Genomic DNA, 17,854 nt, shown 5'->3' on the forward strand with positions numbered 1-17,854 from the left:
ATCTCTCTCTTCTCTCTTTCCTTCCCTCCACCCCCCCCCCCCCCTCCCCTCTACCCTCCTCCACACCCCTCCCCTCTCTTTTCGTTCTCTGCCCTCGCCCGCCTGCAGTTCGCTCGAAATCCTATTCTCTCCGGGCGTTAACTGCTTCCTGGTTTCTCTGTGTACTGTACTTCTTGGCGCCCTGTCCAAATCATTGGTCTTTGGTCGCCGGAGCCTTCCCTTCTGCGATTCGCCCGTCCGCTTCTCAACCTTTCATCTCACGCGCACCTCCACTCAACATCCACCGTTCGGATAGCCCGCCCATCCAGCGCACCCATCTTCAACCTGTGCTCCACCGACGCCAGCCTGCCTCGAACAGATTTTCTACATCTTGCTTCAGTATCTCTGCGCACCCATTCGCTGTTGACCCTCAAGCACCTCTTTTCTCGATAGCGTCATTCTAGCTACCGCTCATTGTCATCCTCACAAGCCATCCGTGATGTCACAAAATCGGCCTGGGGTGTTCTCGAGTTTGCGCATTGGTGGTAAGACACGAATCCCCTTCTGTCTCTCTTTCGGAAAACCTCAATGTCGGTTGTTGAGCGCTGAACCTGGTGGCTGACTCCATTTTCCCATCGCTCATCATTGCATAGAGGTCGTCCGCGAGAAAGTCCAAGATGGACTGACTGGAGAAACCAAGGAGATATCCTATTCACAGTGCAAAATTGTCGGCAATGGATCATTTGGTGTCGTTTTCCAGACCAAGATGATGCCGAGCGGCGAGGACGCTGCCATCAAGAGGGTTCTCCAAGACAAGCGTTTTAAAGTGCGTGGCTCGGGGCGAACTACCTGACGATGCGTGCATGGTCGCTGACAGCCTCCTAGAATCGTGAGCTTCAAATCATGCGGATTGTGCGCCACCCCAATATTGTCGAGCTTAAAGCATTCTACTATTCCAATGGCGAAAGGGTATGGACCACCTAACCTCCACTTCTCTATTCTATTGCGACAAGATTTTAGGTGTTTTTGCACTACGAGTCTCCATGCTGACCGGTCTGCAGAAGGACGAAGTCTACCTCAACCTTGTCTTAGAATACGTACCGGAGACGGTCTATCGGGCATCACGCTATTTCAACAAGCTGAAGACGACAATGCCGATGCTGGAGGTCAAGCTATACATTTACCAGCTCTTTCGCTCACTGGCATATATCCATTCCCAGGGCATCTGCCATCGTGACATCAAACCGCAAAATCTCCTCCTGGATCCGAGCACTGGCATCTTGAAGCTCTGCGATTTCGGTTCCGCGAAGATTCTTGTCGAGAATGAGCCTAACGTCTCTTATATCTGTTCTCGTTACTACAGAGCTCCAGAATTAATTTTCGGTGCGACGAATTACACTACAAAGATTGGTAACTATCGCCGCTATATCCCTAGCGTTACCCTTTGTTGCTAATCGTTCTTAGATGTGTGGTCTACTGGTTGTGTCATGGCCGAGTTGATGCTCGGACAGCCGCTTTTCCCGGGAGAGTCGGGAATCGACCAATTGGTTGAAATTATCAAAGTTCTGGGGACACCTACGCGAGAACAGATCCGAACCATGAACCCCAATTACATGGAACATAAATTTCCCCAAATCAAGCCACACCCATTCAACAAGGTAGGCTAGGTTCCATTGGCATTTCGTTCTTCTAGCAATCGGTGTCTAAATCAGTATTAGGTCTTTCGAAGGGCACCCCATGAGGCCATTGATTTGATCTCCGCCCTACTAGAATATACCCCTACCCAACGTCTGTCAGCGATCGAAGCGATGTGCCATCCATTCTTTGACGAGCTCCGAGACCCCAACACTCGACTACCCGATTCACGACACCCAAGCGGGTCAACAAGGGACCTTCCAAGTCTTTTCGATTTCTCCAGACATGGTTCGTTCCCTATACTTTGGGTGGGTTTGGCTTGTTTCTAAAGCTAACGCATGTCTGCACCCACAGAGCTCTCTATTGCACCTGCAATGAACATCCGGCTGGTCCCTCCTCATGCGCGCCCTGCACTTGAGGCCCGCGGATTGGACATCAACAATTTTAAACCACTCTCTAAGGAAGAGATGCTCGCACGCCTAGATTGAGTCCGTGCATGTGAAGCTTATGGGTAACACGCTTTCCACAGTGCAAGGGCCGTTGCACATGACTGCAAGTCTTTGAAATCATGTCGGATGGGCTCACTTTCATGCATTGGGCGATTTGTGATACATGGGTAAGGTTTGTCAGTCTTGTAGGACTAACCCATCGGTTGGAGCATCCGGGAGCTGGCTTCTGAATGAGCGAGACGGAGAGAAATGGCATAACGCAAGCATAAGGGCGGAAAATGGTACCAAAAAAAGGGGGTGGGTTATGATCAGAATGAAAAGAAAGAAAAAGAGAGCGAGTGGGAACAGACGATGTGTGACTCGGGCGACGATTAGAAAAGTTTCAAAGAGGGGCTCAGGGATGATGACCGTTTCACAGGCAGGGTTCGAGAAGTTGTCATATCCTGGAGTCACCGAGTTATCTGAGACAGCTCGTGGGAAGAAAACAAAAGTGATACCCTTATTGCGTGAGTCTGCCGTTCGGAATTTGAGTCTGTCGATTGTGAATCTCCCATCCGAGGAGTCCTTGCAACAAGTTGCCGCAAATCTGTTCAGAGAGGCGGACAGGTATATCCTACAAATGCGTCAGATATTATGAGGATTTTTTTGTTTGGATGCACATTGCTCTGTGCCTGTGAGTGTGCTTGAATATAGGTATTGGAGGTCTTCTCCTTGACTTGCAGCTCTAGATGCCCTCATCTGTGTCTCTTTTGCTTCATTCCTCTTTTGCTTCGTTACTCGAATTGTCGAAACCTCCAATTTCCTGTTGCCCGGTTTTTCCTCGTTCTTACTTGTTTCCCCTTATATCATCAACCTATTACTACTTTCGATTTTCCTCAATCATCGTTCGCTTGACAAAGGATGGTCATGCTGCTTGACTGGCTTACGATGAAGCTACCATGCTAGTATGGTATAAGAATGCCTCTGATCTCCGCAAGCAGACAAGCTTACTTCTCTTTCTCTTGCATAACTCATGTTTCCATTCTCCGCTAGACTTCCCAGACAGTATACCTGAAGCTCCATATTGGGCAACGTGTGATTGCTAAAGCAAGGTACTGACGCCTTAGCGCGTATCTTCTGGCATGATGTTACACATACAATCCTTCGTATCTCGATGTCTTTGCACAATCCCATCGCTTAGAAGACGCTATGTCTTTGGGTCGAGTTGATAGGAAAGGCGGCGTTGGTTAGTTCTACTTATTTTTTTCGTAAGAGATAGCCTGCGGCCCTTTTGCCCCTTTGCCCCCCCCCCACCCCTCCTTTCTTTTTGGTTGCAGTGTCAAGTTTGAAATGAAACCTTTCGCAATGGCACAGTACGTATATAACACAGGGAGTCAATTAGCATTGCTAAGCTGACTTTGGAAGAAAGTAGTAGTTCAAGTTCAGTTAGAGATGTGCCGGTTATATAATCAGCGGGTCGGAGGATCCCATGCCCCGGAATTGATCAGCATCATCGGCACTGTTTTGCTCCAGAACATACGCGCTTCCACCCCGACGACAAACCCCACCAAGAAGCCGATAACCCCGGTCTCTCTTGCTGCGTCAGCTGCAGACACTTTTTTTTTCGCTTCGCTTGGTTGAATTCCGTGTGCGGAGCAGCCCTTGAGGACCTAGCACTTTCCCCGATGGCCGACTACGAACGTCGACCTCATGGCCCAAGGGGTGGTCGCAAGAGACGCTATAGAGGTTAGTAGCACCCTTCGCTCACTAGCATGAGCTTCATGGCTGCTTTATTTCAGTTTGTCCTGTTCTGTCATCTGTTCCCTATGCTTTACCCTGGGCAGTTGCTATTCTTCCTTACTGATGTGTCTGGAACGTATAGATGATGATGACTACGACCGCCGCCAGCGGCGCAGACACGAGGAGCCTTTATTTGTCAAAGTTCGGAGGCAGTTGCTCACAATTGCCGAATCTGTACGTTTTCCTGCAATGACATGACTCGCGTCCGTGTAGTAGCCCCAGTCCTCGAGCTTACCTTTTACACTTCTCTCCAGGCCGCCCGAAGAGCAGAGGACGACGCTATCCATATTGCGAAGACTGTGGCTGAGAACTACGGTGATGATGAGATTAGAGGGGTGTACCTTGAAACCGCAATCGACCTGTATGCAACTACCTATGTGAATGAGTATAGCCTGGCCCGGAGCTAACACTCACTAAACAGTGTCCTTGAGCAGCCATTGAAGATCCCCTTCATTGCGGCAACAGTTCTTGCCGCAAATGTCTTGAATCCAGAGCCCGTCTCAGAACTCCTGACGAGGGCGGGTGAAGCTCTGCAAGGATACGTTAATGCTGGTGCGTGGCGTGAAGTCAAGCTCCTCCTGCGCTTCCTCGGTTGCCTTCAGGGTATCCTTGAGGGAGATGGTATCTTTCCCGTGTTGGAGGAAATTTTTGCACGCGCAGTCGACCTTCAAACAGCCTCCTCTGAAGATGCGAGTAGCCCGGTAGCACGTTTCTTCGTACTGAATAGGTGCTAACTGTCTGCGACAGTTGCTCGGTTTGGAACTCGTCAAAATCATCCTCTTCACCTTGCCATATGTAATGGCATCCCCAGCGACCCGCTTCGAGACCCATGCTACTGCCCTCCTTGAAAAGACAGACATCATCGCATCTACTCCGCATGCTCTTGTGGATCTTGTGGACCCATTCTGTCTCACCGAAGGCAAGCCGGCGGCCACGGAGAGCGTAATCAGCTTGATGCAGAAACAGTTACAGGGCGAATCCAATCGGTCTTGGGAGCTCGCATGCCTTCCTCGCCCATGGAAACGAATCTATGAAACCCTCGGGGCTCAGAAAGAAGCCCAAGACGAAGGTGCTCAAGATGGGGAAGAAGCCGAATCTGCAAGCACTACGGCACCCGGCGCAAAACACGCTTTCCCGCAAGTCGTCATGCCAAGTCCTGTCGGCCACGGAGCGAGAGCGATCTTTCCGGAGATCTACCTCTCTGTCTATGCGAACCAAGACATCGAGACGGTACCTCCAACATCGGATATTGCCTCCTCTCTGCTGCGTGACTCGCTCGTTGACACTATCAACATCCTGGACTTCAACCGAATCGCAACTGCGAAGTATCTAATTGACGTGGATTGTTATTTCACCCCAAATACCTTCGTCAAGCGGGCCACGCCTTTTGATCGCTTGCGTGAATTACCCACTGATCGCCCGCAATGGAAGCCGGAAGACGTTGCCGTGGATGCAGTATTCTCTCAATTATTCCAGCTGCCATGCCCAGAACACAAATTCATCTACTATCACTCAGTACTTACCGAGTGCTGCAAGATTGCTCCGGCCGCCATCGCTCCAAGTTTGGGCCGAGCTATTCGTTTCCTATATCGCAGCCTTGAGAGCATCGACCTTGACCTCAGTCAGCGATTTCTGGATTGGTTCTCCCATCATTTGAGTAATTTTGGTTTCACTTGGAAATGGAGTGAATGGTAAGATAGAGCAAACTCCATTGGCTTCAGTTGGTAGCTAATTGGTTATCAGGATCGAGGATCTGGATTTACCTGCAGTTCACCCTCGAATGGCTTTCATAACCGGGGCGCTCGACAAGGAGATCAGATTAAGTTTTGCTCAGCGCATCAGAGGAACTTTACCGGACCCATATCAAGAATTGGTTACGGAAGGGAAGGAGAAAGACACTCCTGATTTCAAGTACATGTCCGACAGTATGTTTATCATGCCCCATATCTTACCCTTTATTCTCTTCCCTCTCGCTGCTCTACTATCTCCCGGTTGGTCCCAACTACATGACCAGTGAATTGACACACTGTCCAGCTACACCGTATTCGAACGAAGGCAAGGAGATTATGCAGCTTGTTCGAAAGAAAGCGAACGACGAGGAGATACAACCTTTCATCGATGCGATAGAAGAGCAAGCTAAGTCTTTGGGGGTCGAGGATACGCTGATTCCATCCACCGACGCATTTGTCACGGCGATTTGCTTTGTGGGATCCAAATCTCTATCTCATTTCCTCTCATGCATTGAGCGTAACAAGGAGCGACTATTGGCCATCGGCCCTAAGTCACCTCGGGCTCAGCGTCAAATTATCACATCCGTCATGGATTACTGGGTCGATCAGCCGGGCATCGGTATAAATATTATCGACAAACTCCTGAATTACACCATCCTTACACCGCTGTCAGTTGTCGAATGGGCCCTAGTCGACAAGCTCGAGGCAGGTACGGTTCTCGCCAAACCGCACGTCTTCGAGATGATATCCGCTACCGTTGGGAAGGTCACAAATCGCCTACGACAGATTGTTGCTGCCCGTACTCAGCCTAGTTTGTACGAGCCTCAATTGAGCGTCCTGGACGAGACTCTGAAACGCGAAAAGACCGATATGCAGGCCCTTTTCCGGGTAATTGAGGACTCCATCGTGTCGGTTGCTGGCGGCAGTAACGACGAACTGATGGAAAGGGGGGACGGAAGTGGTACCTTGCCTGAAGATGAGATCATCCGGCGCTGGGGTCAGCGATGGCTCAGGGTGTTCCGGCGCAAAGCTGGCGTTGAGGAGTCCTTCATTATCGAGACCTTGGTCGGAGCAATTCCGGTCGGTACGGTAGCCCCTACTGCGGTCCCAGATGCCGCTGCTTCGGAGCATGCCCCGTTGAACGGAGATATGGATATTGTCGAGGGTGACGGTGGAAAATAAGAAATCTACAGGGTCCGAGTGGCAACTTCCAGTTCTCTGTGGCATGATAGGGACCGTGTGTATTTGTCTGAATTAGGCTTGGTTCTTGCTTTGTATCCATAGGTGCGTATGTGTGAGTATGTGTTGTTGTAAGATCAATCAAGCCAGCGAATCAGCGCAATTTAGAGTGACATGTATGGATTCACTTTGATCGAATCTCTTGGAAGATATCCAGAAATTAACATCCCACCCATGATAATTAGAAACCTGATGTTCTGGGCGTCGGTGACGTGGTGTAGAGGCAGCTCACTTCAAGAATATCCACAAGGACAGGGTGAAAGGGGCTCGGCTAAGAAGTTCCAGATGTCAGCGGGCCGCGAAACAAACACCAAAGCCATGCTCCGCATCATGTAGTCTTTCCATGCTGTCTTTCACATAAAATGTCGCTGTCGTCGCCAATTCAATTTTAGGTTTCGACTGCTCTAGACTCGTGATTGTATTGCGTCCGAAGATTCAATGATCTATCTGTTTCCAGTTCTGGGATCGGGGAAAAATATATAAAGTTTATGTACAAGCAGAACTGCAGGGATACCTAACTGGAGCGTTGAAGGTAACTCCGAAGTCGCGCCACCAGCGCAGCTTAATGAAGCACTTTGACAACGAACATAAGGTACGGAACAGGCATTAATAAGACAACCATCATACCAGAAAGTGTGTTGTACAGCGGTGATTAGGAAGTGTGATGGCGATGGCAAATAAGTGTTGTGAAAGCAAGAACCATGAACTCGTGAGGCCACCCTGCCATGGAGCAGAAGTCAGTTGGGTGGAATCAATTTCGCATAAACTCGATTCCGTCGCCGTCAAATCATGATCCCGTGACGTTTTGAGGCAACCGTGGGTTTGTTTCTTCTCGAGCTCTCGAGGCCAACGATGAGCGTTGGCTGCGCATGTATCAGATCATTCTGAAGGGGGGAATTTGGAAGAGCCAGGACGAAATTTAAAACCGACAGGCTGATGTGGGGTCCCCGTGTTGATTGTGATAGGCGAGCTTGGAGACACATAGAAGTTCTCGTGTTACAGTCTTTTCTTGGTCTCTCCGTCGGCCAAGTAGCTCCGATCATCCTCGCCTTCGACCGTCTGGAGAATGGTCTCCATCTCTTTCGTTTGCCTCTTCCATTCTTCCTGGTCATTCTTGGTCTCGCGGCGGAAGAGCTCCTCGTTTGGCTTCCGGTAGCTGCCACCCAGACGATCCCACAGAGTAGTGAATTGACCGTAGTTGTAGTTGAAGTAGAGATGATGCATTGTGTGGCAGGCGGCCCCGTTGACGACTGGGCTGTTGGCCACGTATTCACCATCATGAATAAGTACAGTCCAGAGATTGATGAACCCGAAAAGGAAGACGTATGCAAGTTTCTGAAGGGGAAAGATGAAGGGGAAGACGTGATAGGGGACGCTCTGAGACCAGCCATCAAGCGGGTGAAAGGCGTGGGATGCGAAGGGACTGGGCATGATCCACTTGTGGTGAGGCTTGTGTAGTGTCTTGTAGATTAGCGGATGGTGCAAGCCACGGTGAATCCAGTAGATGCAAAGATCTGTGAAGGCAATGAATAGTGGGAATTGCAGGACGCTGTAGTAGGGGAAAGGCTCCTCATCAAAAGTATCGTAGAGTTTGGCGTAGCCACGGACTTCAGCGACTAAAAAGGGGGCCGTCAACAGTGACATGACCGGCATCGATTGCATTGTTTGCGCGATTTCCATGGGGATTTGATTCTTGAGGAACTTGGGGTGGCGAACCGTAGTCTTGTCCCAAATGAAGATGTACGAGAGTGTGGCACAAATGAAGTAGACAATCAGACCAAAGATCCTAATATCGTGACAGTCTCAGTTAGCAGTGAGAATGCGCGACAGGTGGGGGATCGCATCACATACCAGACGATCAGAAAAAAGCTGAGAAACTGACGATAGATGTTGTTCCTCGGCCAAGCGCTCAGGTAGGCGTATTTGCTGGGCTCCAGATAGAATAGTTGCGTGGCCGGTTCATAGACGTAGGGTTCGGATGCACCGAAAAGAGACAGTGTGCTATTGGCAGCCGTATTTACCCCTGGAATTGAGACAGAGGACGAGAACGACAGAGGGAGAAGGAAGGAGTAGAGGCGATCACCAATGAAGGTGTCCCAGATTTCGAGGGCGATATCCATAATTGTGTCCTGATCGCCACAGGGGAATGGTGAACGGAGACAGAGAGAGATGGTGGCTCTCGAAAGTAACAACCGTCCACGAGGATTAGAAGACCTTCGCTGGGGAATCGAGTAGAAGATAGAGACGAGGGAAGTATGGTTGACAGGGACCTTAAATGGAAGGAAAGAGAAAAAAAAAAAAAGAAGGAGAGGGGGGAAATGAGGATGAGGAGGAGCAGTACGGTAGTAGGAATTAGGAAGAGTAGAAAATGAAAGAGGAAGGAAGAGGTACTGTAGTACGGAGTACCAAAAGTAGGGGTAAATTTAGTTTGCCGTGAAGAGTAAGTTAATACCTAGCTAGTTAGAAGAAATAATGCAGGCACCGGTGGAGTATCCGATACAAGGAACGCCAATCAACTAATGGTCTGTTCAGGACGGAGGATCACACCAGAGCGGAACAAATCCAACCGCTCGTCATCGATAATTTGTTGCTGGCTGTTCGCCTGTGGGAACGGAGTATACAGTATACACAAAATATATAGGTATGTTCATGGATTGAGCACATATATGTATCTATAATAGACTCACTTACGCACCAAGCCAGCTTAGGCTTTCTCTCTCATACCGTATCACTAGCCGCGAGCAATCCTCCGTTTCCAAGATCAATGAACCTGATAATCTGTCAAGTCTTGCCCGTCAAGCCGAATGAAAAAGCTGATCTGATCAATAAGAGGTTAATTCTTAACAGTTGACCACCGAGTACTGAGCCATTGATACAACAGTGCTTGCTGCTCCGTAGCCGGCCAAGAAATGGTCAACTGGCCAGCAGTGCTTGGTTTGTGTCCTGAGCTGCAGCCGCTCGCTTGGAGCGGCAAACAGTGGGTGGCGATTGGGTAGCGGAGATATCCCAGCGGAGTTCCGTACTTTGCCTAAACCGAACTGTCACCTCATCTGAATCGACACCCTTCTCCTCCAGGCTCCTCCAGGCTCCTCCTCCTACCTCAGCCTCAGAAACTCAACCACCCGCTCCCTCATTTCATCCACCACTTCCTACCCTTTCACCCTCCCCCACCCCCAAACCCACCACCACATCACGTTCCATTTACAATCACCCTCCCCCCTCCCCTCCCTTGTCCCACCTCTCTTCTTCTCAATTACCTCTCCATCAACTTCAACCTCTACCTCGATCGGTTCCAAAGCTGATCCCCTTTTTCTTTATCATCGAAACCTTGATCTCAATTTGAGCTCACTACTGCGCCAAATCCTTCAGGGCGCGCTGTAATGCGGCTGCGTTGACTGATTACCCTTTTTCAGTCTCTGTGGCCCTGTCACCAAAACCTGTTATCCTCCTCGTCGTCCATCACAGACAACAAACAACAGATATAACCGTTAGGCGGAGCAAATCGACTTTCTTGCTTCTCTCATCCCACCGCATCCTCCCTCTTTCTTCTCCCTTCGCTCTCTCACCTGGGTTTTCTTTGCCTTTTGTCCTCGTGTTTCTCCCCGAAAATCGATCTGTCGGGGTCGTTTCTCTGGCTTCTTCACGCGACAGCACTCAAACATAACTGTGCGCTATGTATAACACTCATCGCGGGATGGTTCCCGCTCCCAACTCTCGCCTGACAGAGTTGTTGGACCAGCTCCGTCAGGAATTTGAGAACCAATCCAGAAGCACTGGCGAGTTTGAACACCAATGTACGTCTGGCCTTTCTTTATTTTAACTGCTCCCTGCATTGGTTCTGCGACCAACTATCTCCCTTCTCTCTTCGATCGCGTTACAACGATCTACTGGGGGGGGGGGATCGGAGGGAATCAGAAAAACAACTCACATAGGGCCACTTCCTCGAGGTGCCGCTTGCTAATCGAATGTCTAGTAACCGGACAGCTGCAGGAAATGGAAATGATCCGGCAAAAAATCTTTCAGCTGGAGCAGACTCAAGTGAAGATGAAGAACGAGTGCGTGACCTATCACATCCGGGGATTACTTTGAGTGCGCATGACACAAGGAAAGCTAATGCCTGTTGCTTCGCAGCTACGAAGCGGAAATTCGAGTGCTGCGACACGAGCTTGAGTCTCGCGGTGTCCAACCCGTCTCATCGCATATCACCGGCCCTGCCCAGCACGCTGGTCCTTCCCAGGCGCCGCCGCCTGCCTTGGGTCATGGTCCGAGCAACTTGTTCGGCGGTATCATGACCAATCAAGGAGGTAGTGGCCCCGGTCTTGCCCCTCCCCCTCCCCAGGATCAGCAGCCTCCCCAGCATACTCTTCAACAACCTGCTGCCGCGGCTCAGCAAGGAGCGCCGCAACCACCGCAGAGCTCGTTCGGAGGATATCAACCTGGTGCTGCTGTGAACGGTATGTTGCGACTTGGCGTTGGAAACAGAACTCCTAGTGACTAACTTGGCTGTGCCTTACCATTGTCCAGGCTATGGGCCCCCTCCTCCACCTGCTGCCTCCCCAGGTCCTGGTAAGCGGCCTCGCGCCCCTCCTGGCCCGGCTACCCCCCAGCAGACCCATCAGCTCGCTTATCCCGACCCACGCGTCTCCCCGCAACTGGCTCGGCCGACCCCTCCTACTCAGTCATTGGTCCGCGATCGCCCCGGGAACATGCTCGCCAACTGGAACCCCGACGAGCTACCGGCTTCACAGAAGCGGGAGGGCGCTGATTGGTATGCTGTGTTCAACCCGGAAGTGCAGCGCGTACTAGATGTCGAACTTGTCCACCATCTCGTCCACGACAGCGTCGTCTGCTGTGTCAGGTTTAGCCGAGATGGCAAATACCTTGCCACTGGCTGTAACCGTCAGGCACAGATTTACGATGTTACTAGCGGTCAGGTTGTCGCCACTCTGCAAGACGAAACAGTCGATAAGAACGGCGATTTGTACATTCGTAGCGTTTGCTTCAGTCCGGATGGCAAGTATCTTGCTACGGGTGCGGAAGACAAACAGATTCGGGTACGTCTAGCTCTGCCTCATTCTTAGGAGGCGAAAGCTTGCCTGGCAGCATCGCCTTTCCACCCCTACTCATCCTCCTCGTTTACTGCGCATGAGCTTTGTTTTCTCCCCTTGGCTCAACCGCCCGAAACTTGCTATATGTTTACGCATTCGCCCACAAAAGGCAATTGGCCGAACCCACCTACTACAGAAGCTAATCAATGTTTTCCAGGTTTGGGACATCAGTTCTCGGACTATCAAGCACGTTTTCAGTGGCCACGAGCAGGACATCTACTCTCTGGACTTTGCGGGCAATGGCCGCTATATTGCTTCCGGCAGTGGAGATAAGACTGTCCGTCTTTGGGACATTCTCGACGGCAAGTTAGTTTACACTCTGAGCATTGAAGATGGTGTGACCACTGTGGCCATGTCACCTGATGGTCATTACGTCGCTGCGGGTTCCCTCGACAAGAGCGTTCGGGTCTGGGATACGACCACCGGCTACCTTGTGGAGCGCCTGGAAAACCCTGATGGCCACAAGGATAGTGTCTACTCGGTCGCATTTGCACCCAACGGTAGAGACCTCGTTAGTGGCAGTCTCGATAAAACCATCAAGCTCTGGGAGCTCAATGTTCCCCGTGGCGCGTACCCTGGGAGTGGAGTCAAAGGCGGAAAATGTGTCCGTACCTTTGAGGGTCACAAGGTAATTTGTCTTTCTGCTATCACCGCAGCTTTGTAGTAGCTAACTTTAAGGCCAGGATTTTGTGCTCAGTGTCTGCTTGACCCCTGATGGCCACTGGGTTATGAGTGGCTCCAAGGATAGAGGCGTCCAATTTTGGGATCCAATCACTGGCAACGCACAGATGATGCTTCAAGGTCATAAAAACTCAGGTACGTTCTCCCGGCGATATGTTCTCCCGAGCAACCTTGTTGTTTGGTGTGCTTCCTAACTGACCCCTTTTCTAGTCATTTCTGTGGCTCCTAGTCCCACCAACAATCTATTCGCTACAGGCAGCGGTGATATGCGGGCAAGAATCTGGAGGTAAGTCTCAATACCTGTGATCATAAGATCAGCATCATGAGACGGAGTGTTCCCCACCTGTTTGATACCTTTCATGAGCGTTGCTAATCATCCGGTCTTTCCTCTTCTTTTCTCTTCTAGATACTCTACGTACACCGGACGGTAATTGGGCTGAACATGGGAAAGCCTTGGCGCAAATATGAAATGTCTTCTGTCTTCGTAACTGCTGTTCTTGCCTTAATTTTGCAACTTGCTGCTCCTCGCTTCGTTCTGCTTCAGGGTGTTTGCGTTGCCGAAGGATGATCGCGTCCTTCCCCAACTCCCGCGCGCGGTTGGGTAAGTGGCCATCCTACAGGGCTGGGCTTTGGCCTTCAAAAGCGCAGCTCAACAACCAAAAGCGAAATCAGTCAATCGGGCTGTGTTGGTAGTAATCACCCGCTGAATTTCCGGTAATGAATTTGTCTACAAAAGAGGCTAATTGCCTTAATGAAAGCACTGTGAATCGTGAATGATATATGTGTAGACTTCATGCTACCTACACTTTAGCTTGGGGAGGGTGGCACAACTGGCTATAAGAGGCAATTTCGAGGGAGCTACCTCGTTTGCGATTCACATACACAATAGTCTATCTAGTATATGCTCTGGACTTTACTACTGATCGACAGTAGCTATAACCCGAAGCAGGTCGTAAACCCTAATTAATGTCTTGCTGGTCTGTCTTTCTGCAATAGTGTGCACTCTGCAGGAATATCCACCACAAGGGAACAGAAGACGTGAATTGGTCTTATGGCTTGAGTTCCAGCACATGGGTGCGGGATTTGAAAGTAGGATCAGGATCTATAGGCTTTTTTTCGGAAACCAGATATGTCTTTCGTTTTCTTTGGGAGGGGCCAAAGCACCCGCGACCCCCCCCCCCTTGGAGGGATTCTGAGATTGCATCGAGCACTGGTGTCAAGCCACGATTTATGTGCAGGTGCATGTCAGCACAGTTCCATAGGGGGCTGATCGGTTGATCTGAAGTTTAAATACTAAATGGGGCTGCCATCAAGCATTCTCCTTATGGAGATGACGCAGTACCCCTGCTAAAACATTGCTGAACTAAACCACGCTGGCGTCTAGGTTCCGTATCTTGACTACCTGAAAAAACACGCACCACAACTGCCGGTTGACAACCCAGCTGGGATGTCGGGCCCATTGCAATTGGGCCAATGCAGGGACAGTCAGCACCTACATACTCAGTAAGTCAATTACGAAGGACGATTCTAGTTTTCCCTCCAAAGCACATTCAATACGAGTCTGTGTGTCCAGTAGGGACGGGAGATCTCCAGTACGTCCAGTACAAAGTGCTGGCCCCAACTTTGCGTAGGGTTTAGTATGCTCCGTCCAGACTGTGGTATTAGCAATATACTGCAACTATTATACTGTACACTATACTGTACAAGGTATTTTGGTTGGGGGGGGGCTGTGGGCTTAATATGAGTATTTCATGGCTGAAATTGTTAGCACACAAGTGGCCTAGTTAGTAGCATAATGCTAGTAGCGGAGTTAGAACAAACAAATGGAGATTCTATGGCGTTCACGAGGGATTGCCAAAAAAAAATACAGGAAGATGAAGGGCGTTGAATGATCGACTCGGTAGTCATAAAGTACTAGGTACTGACTGGTGTACTCCGTAGATACCTGCTCCTAAAGAGTCTGGCGTGAAGGAGATGCCAATCAACTCGTGTCTCGGTGGCGGCAACAGTTCGGAGGAGCCATTGGCGGCTGATTTCCATCCCGGCCTGGCTTTGTGATGACTACTACCTACCTTACTAGGTAGTATCTAGTGGTAGCCTGGAAGTAGTTACCTAGGTAGGTACCCCTCCCTTCTGTAAGTTTCTTACCTGGCATATCGGCGATAACAGCTGGGGGCTTTTGCTCTCTGCTGATTGTCCTACGCACATGAAGGAAATATTGGTCGCTACAATTACACTAATGCATTGTACATCCACGCAGATCGTGCATGAACTACTCCTGATGTCAGGTTACTTGGAGACCACAAGTAGAGTAAGTGGTTAGAGGCTAGAACTAGGAAAGTCAGAGATTTACTGTATAGCGTGCATGAATAGGTCAAATTGTAAGTCGAACTTCCTACAGACAGAATGAGAGGGAGATAGGATTGAAGAGTCAAATAAGAGGAATGGATGAAGAGCAAAAAAAAGCTGCTTGGCTCCTGATTTTAGAGGATGTTGATCGGGGTCGAATGTATTGCATCATTGCCTTGTGATGTATCCAAGGGGAATGGTCCTTCTTTTGCCTCCAGATTGCGTCTTCTTGTCCTGTTTGCCTGTCTACATACTCATGTAGACCGCAGATCAGCCGCCAGCGGTAATATTAGCCAGAAATCCAATGACCACCGGAGATGAGACACGGCATCGTCCTATTTTTCAGATTGATGGTTCGCTAACACTATGGAGCACAGTCTCCGTACATCTGGGCTTGCTCCAGTGTTGAGACGGAGCTTTCAGCATGGAAGGACCAAGAGCGCCTCGTTTTCATTCCCCCAACGCGGACTCCGGGTGGATCCTCATACCGTGAAGCTAGAAGAATGAACCCCACAGCACTGGGTAGGGTCAATAGTACAGTACTGTGCATACGTGCTCAGTCGTACATACGTACTTGACGTACTTGACAATCCTAAGATAAAGAAGGCCCGGCCCGTCACTAACTTTTTTTTTTTTTTTACCGACACTCAATCGAGATTGTTAATGTATTCCAATAGACCGATCGTACCCTTTTCTCATAGAGGCCATGTAAGAGTAATTATCACCTCTTGATCAAGCATCCACCTTCTTCACTCAACAGTGAGATTCGTCCTTAGGACTCTAACTAGGGCCCATTGAAAGCACGAGCATCGTTACTCAGTACCTTATTGTTACCCCGACTCGGAGAAAGGAGGCTAGATATAAACCTAGTTCTGGTGGATATTGGTTTACTGGTTGCAGCATGATAACTACTGTAGTTACTGTCCATCATTCCAAGTTATAGGTCCCATATCTCGAGCTGTCACTGGACATGAGGAGCCAAGGTAACGGGACTTTACCTACGATAGCCCTGAGTGGCTGAGAATGAGAGACCCTCCCCGCAGTGTCCACGAAGTGATCAAGAAAAGTCCATGGCGGACAATAATGGAAGGGGGGGATGGACGAAGGGGAAGGGGGTTTGGGCGGAAAGGATATTGGCAGACAGACAATTCCTTGTCGCCAGTCGCGGCTGTCGCAAGTTTTTTTGTCGGATTCTTGTTTTATTTTTACACAATAACGAATAAAATAAATTGATTTCAATTTTGCTTGCGGTGTCTCGACTAGTCTACGTGCTTAGGCTAAAGCATAGTGGTGGGTGGAGTGGAGCAGCGAATGAGCCCGCGAAAACTTAAGTGCACGGGGAAGAGGAAATGACAAGGCCTGGGGGCCTGGGGGCCTGGGGTTGATGGACCTGAACTTTGAAGGCTGCACGAAGGCTGAAGGAAGGCTGAATGAGTAGTAGGTACAATTACTGTACGAAATACTAGATTATTAGGTAACTTACTAGGCCATGCATGTACTCTACTCCGTGGTCTGTCTACGGAGTACTCCATGGGTAGGAAAGTAATTGATCGCCTGCGGGCGGTCCGTCCTCGGGATCTCCTGTCTAATTTCTCTTCTACTCTACCCAGAAAGAATCACATCAGCTTGATGTCAGTGGTTTGCTCACTATAGACTATGAACATTCTACTACTAGTACAAGTAAGTAGAGTTGGCCTACCTCAGAGTCTGATGCTGATGAGCAGCAGCACAACTCCGTTCTTGACTTTGAGAATTCAATCCTATAATTGACATCGCGTCCTCGTCTCTATCCGCATCCGTGCACTAGAGCCACCCTGCCATGATCTACATACAATCAATCAGGTGATGATCGTGATCCTTCGAGCTCCCGAGGGATCCATGCTCTAAAGAAGCCCCCATTCGCCGAGATAGATCCCGTTAGCCCAGGTAGGGGGCTGCGTAAATGACTGGGGTATCCTAGCTGTTTCAAGAACCGCGCAGTTGCGATACGAGAAACTTGATCTACTGTTAGGTAAGCAGCATGGCAGTCGAGAGTGAAAAGAGGCAATGTCTTATCTTCATAAACGAGGGCTGTCATACCTCGCTATTCCGGTCTCAAAACAAACATGCTCGGAGCCAGGGATAGTCCTCCGTCGTCTCTAATACTACGGAATACGCAGTAACTTACTAGTCAGGTACAGGATTATGAGTACCTTAAACTAAGCTACTACTACCGGTACTACTACTCGGTTCGGTGCGTTACGGTTGTCATTTTTTTCGCCACTGTCATCGATCTACCGCCTTGGGCATCCTCGTACCGCTTCCCATTCAGGTATGATCTGAGGCCTCCGAGTCTCAACGAATGGCTATCACAGAACGGAACAAAACCGGCAGATCTGAAATTAATAATCAAGACTCCAATCGTAAGTGACCATACTGAGTACTACTCATAAATGAATCTGTGTCAAAAGCTACATATTCCCCACTGCCTATTTGTGCGGAGGAGGGTCGACATCACGGAGTATCACTATGATGAGTATGTACATACATACTATACATACATAGTCATACGTACTAAATATGTGCTGTGTGCCTGTGACTCTATACAGTGTACAGTAACCGCTGCTAGCAAGAAAAAAATAGAAAGAGAAAAAGTGAGAAGCCAAAAATGAAAAATAAATAAAAGAAGGAGGATAAAACCTCCGTATCCCTCAATGTGGTGGGTGATAGTCAATCAGCCCGATCGGAAGGTCACCACACATTCCGCGATTGGGCCAAAGTGTCCACGAGTACGGAGTACTCCGTACAGTAACTTACATGGTAGTCCATTCTACTACTACCTAGTCACGGCGTTCATCATGCAGCCCTCAAAGGACCAAATTTTCGCCCCAGTAATATCTGAGGTGCGAACGGGGCCAAAACAACA

The 17,854-nt window shown here is 49.6% G+C and overlaps 4 protein-coding genes across 4 annotated transcripts; 3 read left to right on the top strand and 1 right to left on the bottom strand.

Moving 5' to 3' along the window:
• Positions 1-420: 420 nt before the first annotated feature.
• Positions 421-2,019, top strand: ASPACDRAFT_124368 (GSK family serine/threonine-protein kinase). Its single transcript, XM_020196735.1, has 6 exons — positions 421-524; positions 633-805; positions 865-948; positions 1,041-1,389; positions 1,444-1,637; positions 1,698-2,019. The coding sequence occupies exons 1-6, from the start codon at positions 479-481 to the stop codon at positions 1,941-1,943; spliced, it is 1,092 nt and encodes a 363-aa protein (XP_020053708.1). The 5' UTR covers positions 421-478; the 3' UTR covers positions 1,944-2,019.
• A 1,606-nt stretch (positions 2,020-3,625) lies between these two features.
• Positions 3,626-6,981, top strand: ASPACDRAFT_80819 (NCBP1 family protein). Its single transcript, XM_020205736.1, has 7 exons — positions 3,626-3,788; positions 3,925-4,016; positions 4,097-4,203; positions 4,264-4,531; positions 4,590-5,533; positions 5,586-5,767; positions 5,877-6,981. The coding sequence occupies exons 1-7, from the start codon at positions 3,728-3,730 to the stop codon at positions 6,752-6,754; spliced, it is 2,532 nt and encodes an 843-aa protein (XP_020053709.1). The 5' UTR covers positions 3,626-3,727; the 3' UTR covers positions 6,755-6,981.
• Positions 6,982-7,807: 826 nt separating this feature from the next.
• On the bottom strand, positions 7,808-8,931 carry ASPACDRAFT_54091 (sterol desaturase family protein; the record flags this gene model as incomplete). Its single annotated transcript, XM_020202829.1, has 2 exons — positions 7,808-8,597; positions 8,663-8,931. 2 exons carry the CDS (start codon positions 8,929-8,931, stop codon positions 7,808-7,810), a joined length of 1,059 nt encoding a protein of 352 aa, XP_020053710.1.
• A 1,122-nt stretch (positions 8,932-10,053) lies between these two features.
• rcoA (putative transcriptional repressor TupA/RocA) lies at positions 10,054-13,372 on the top strand. The gene is made up of 8 exons (XM_020205737.1): positions 10,054-10,605; positions 10,785-10,866; positions 10,943-11,265; positions 11,336-11,865; positions 12,077-12,547; positions 12,603-12,735; positions 12,811-12,886; positions 13,007-13,372. Exons 1-8 carry the CDS (start codon positions 10,485-10,487, stop codon positions 13,029-13,031), a joined length of 1,761 nt encoding a protein of 586 aa, XP_020053711.1. The 5' UTR covers positions 10,054-10,484; the 3' UTR covers positions 13,032-13,372.
• Positions 13,373-17,854: the final 4,482 nt, after the last annotated feature.

This window comes from Aspergillus aculeatus, assembly GCF_001890905.1.
Source record: "Aspergillus aculeatus ATCC 16872 unplaced genomic scaffold ASPACscaffold_14, whole genome shotgun sequence".
NCBI lineage: Eukaryota > Fungi > Ascomycota > Eurotiomycetes > Eurotiales > Aspergillaceae > Aspergillus > Aspergillus aculeatus.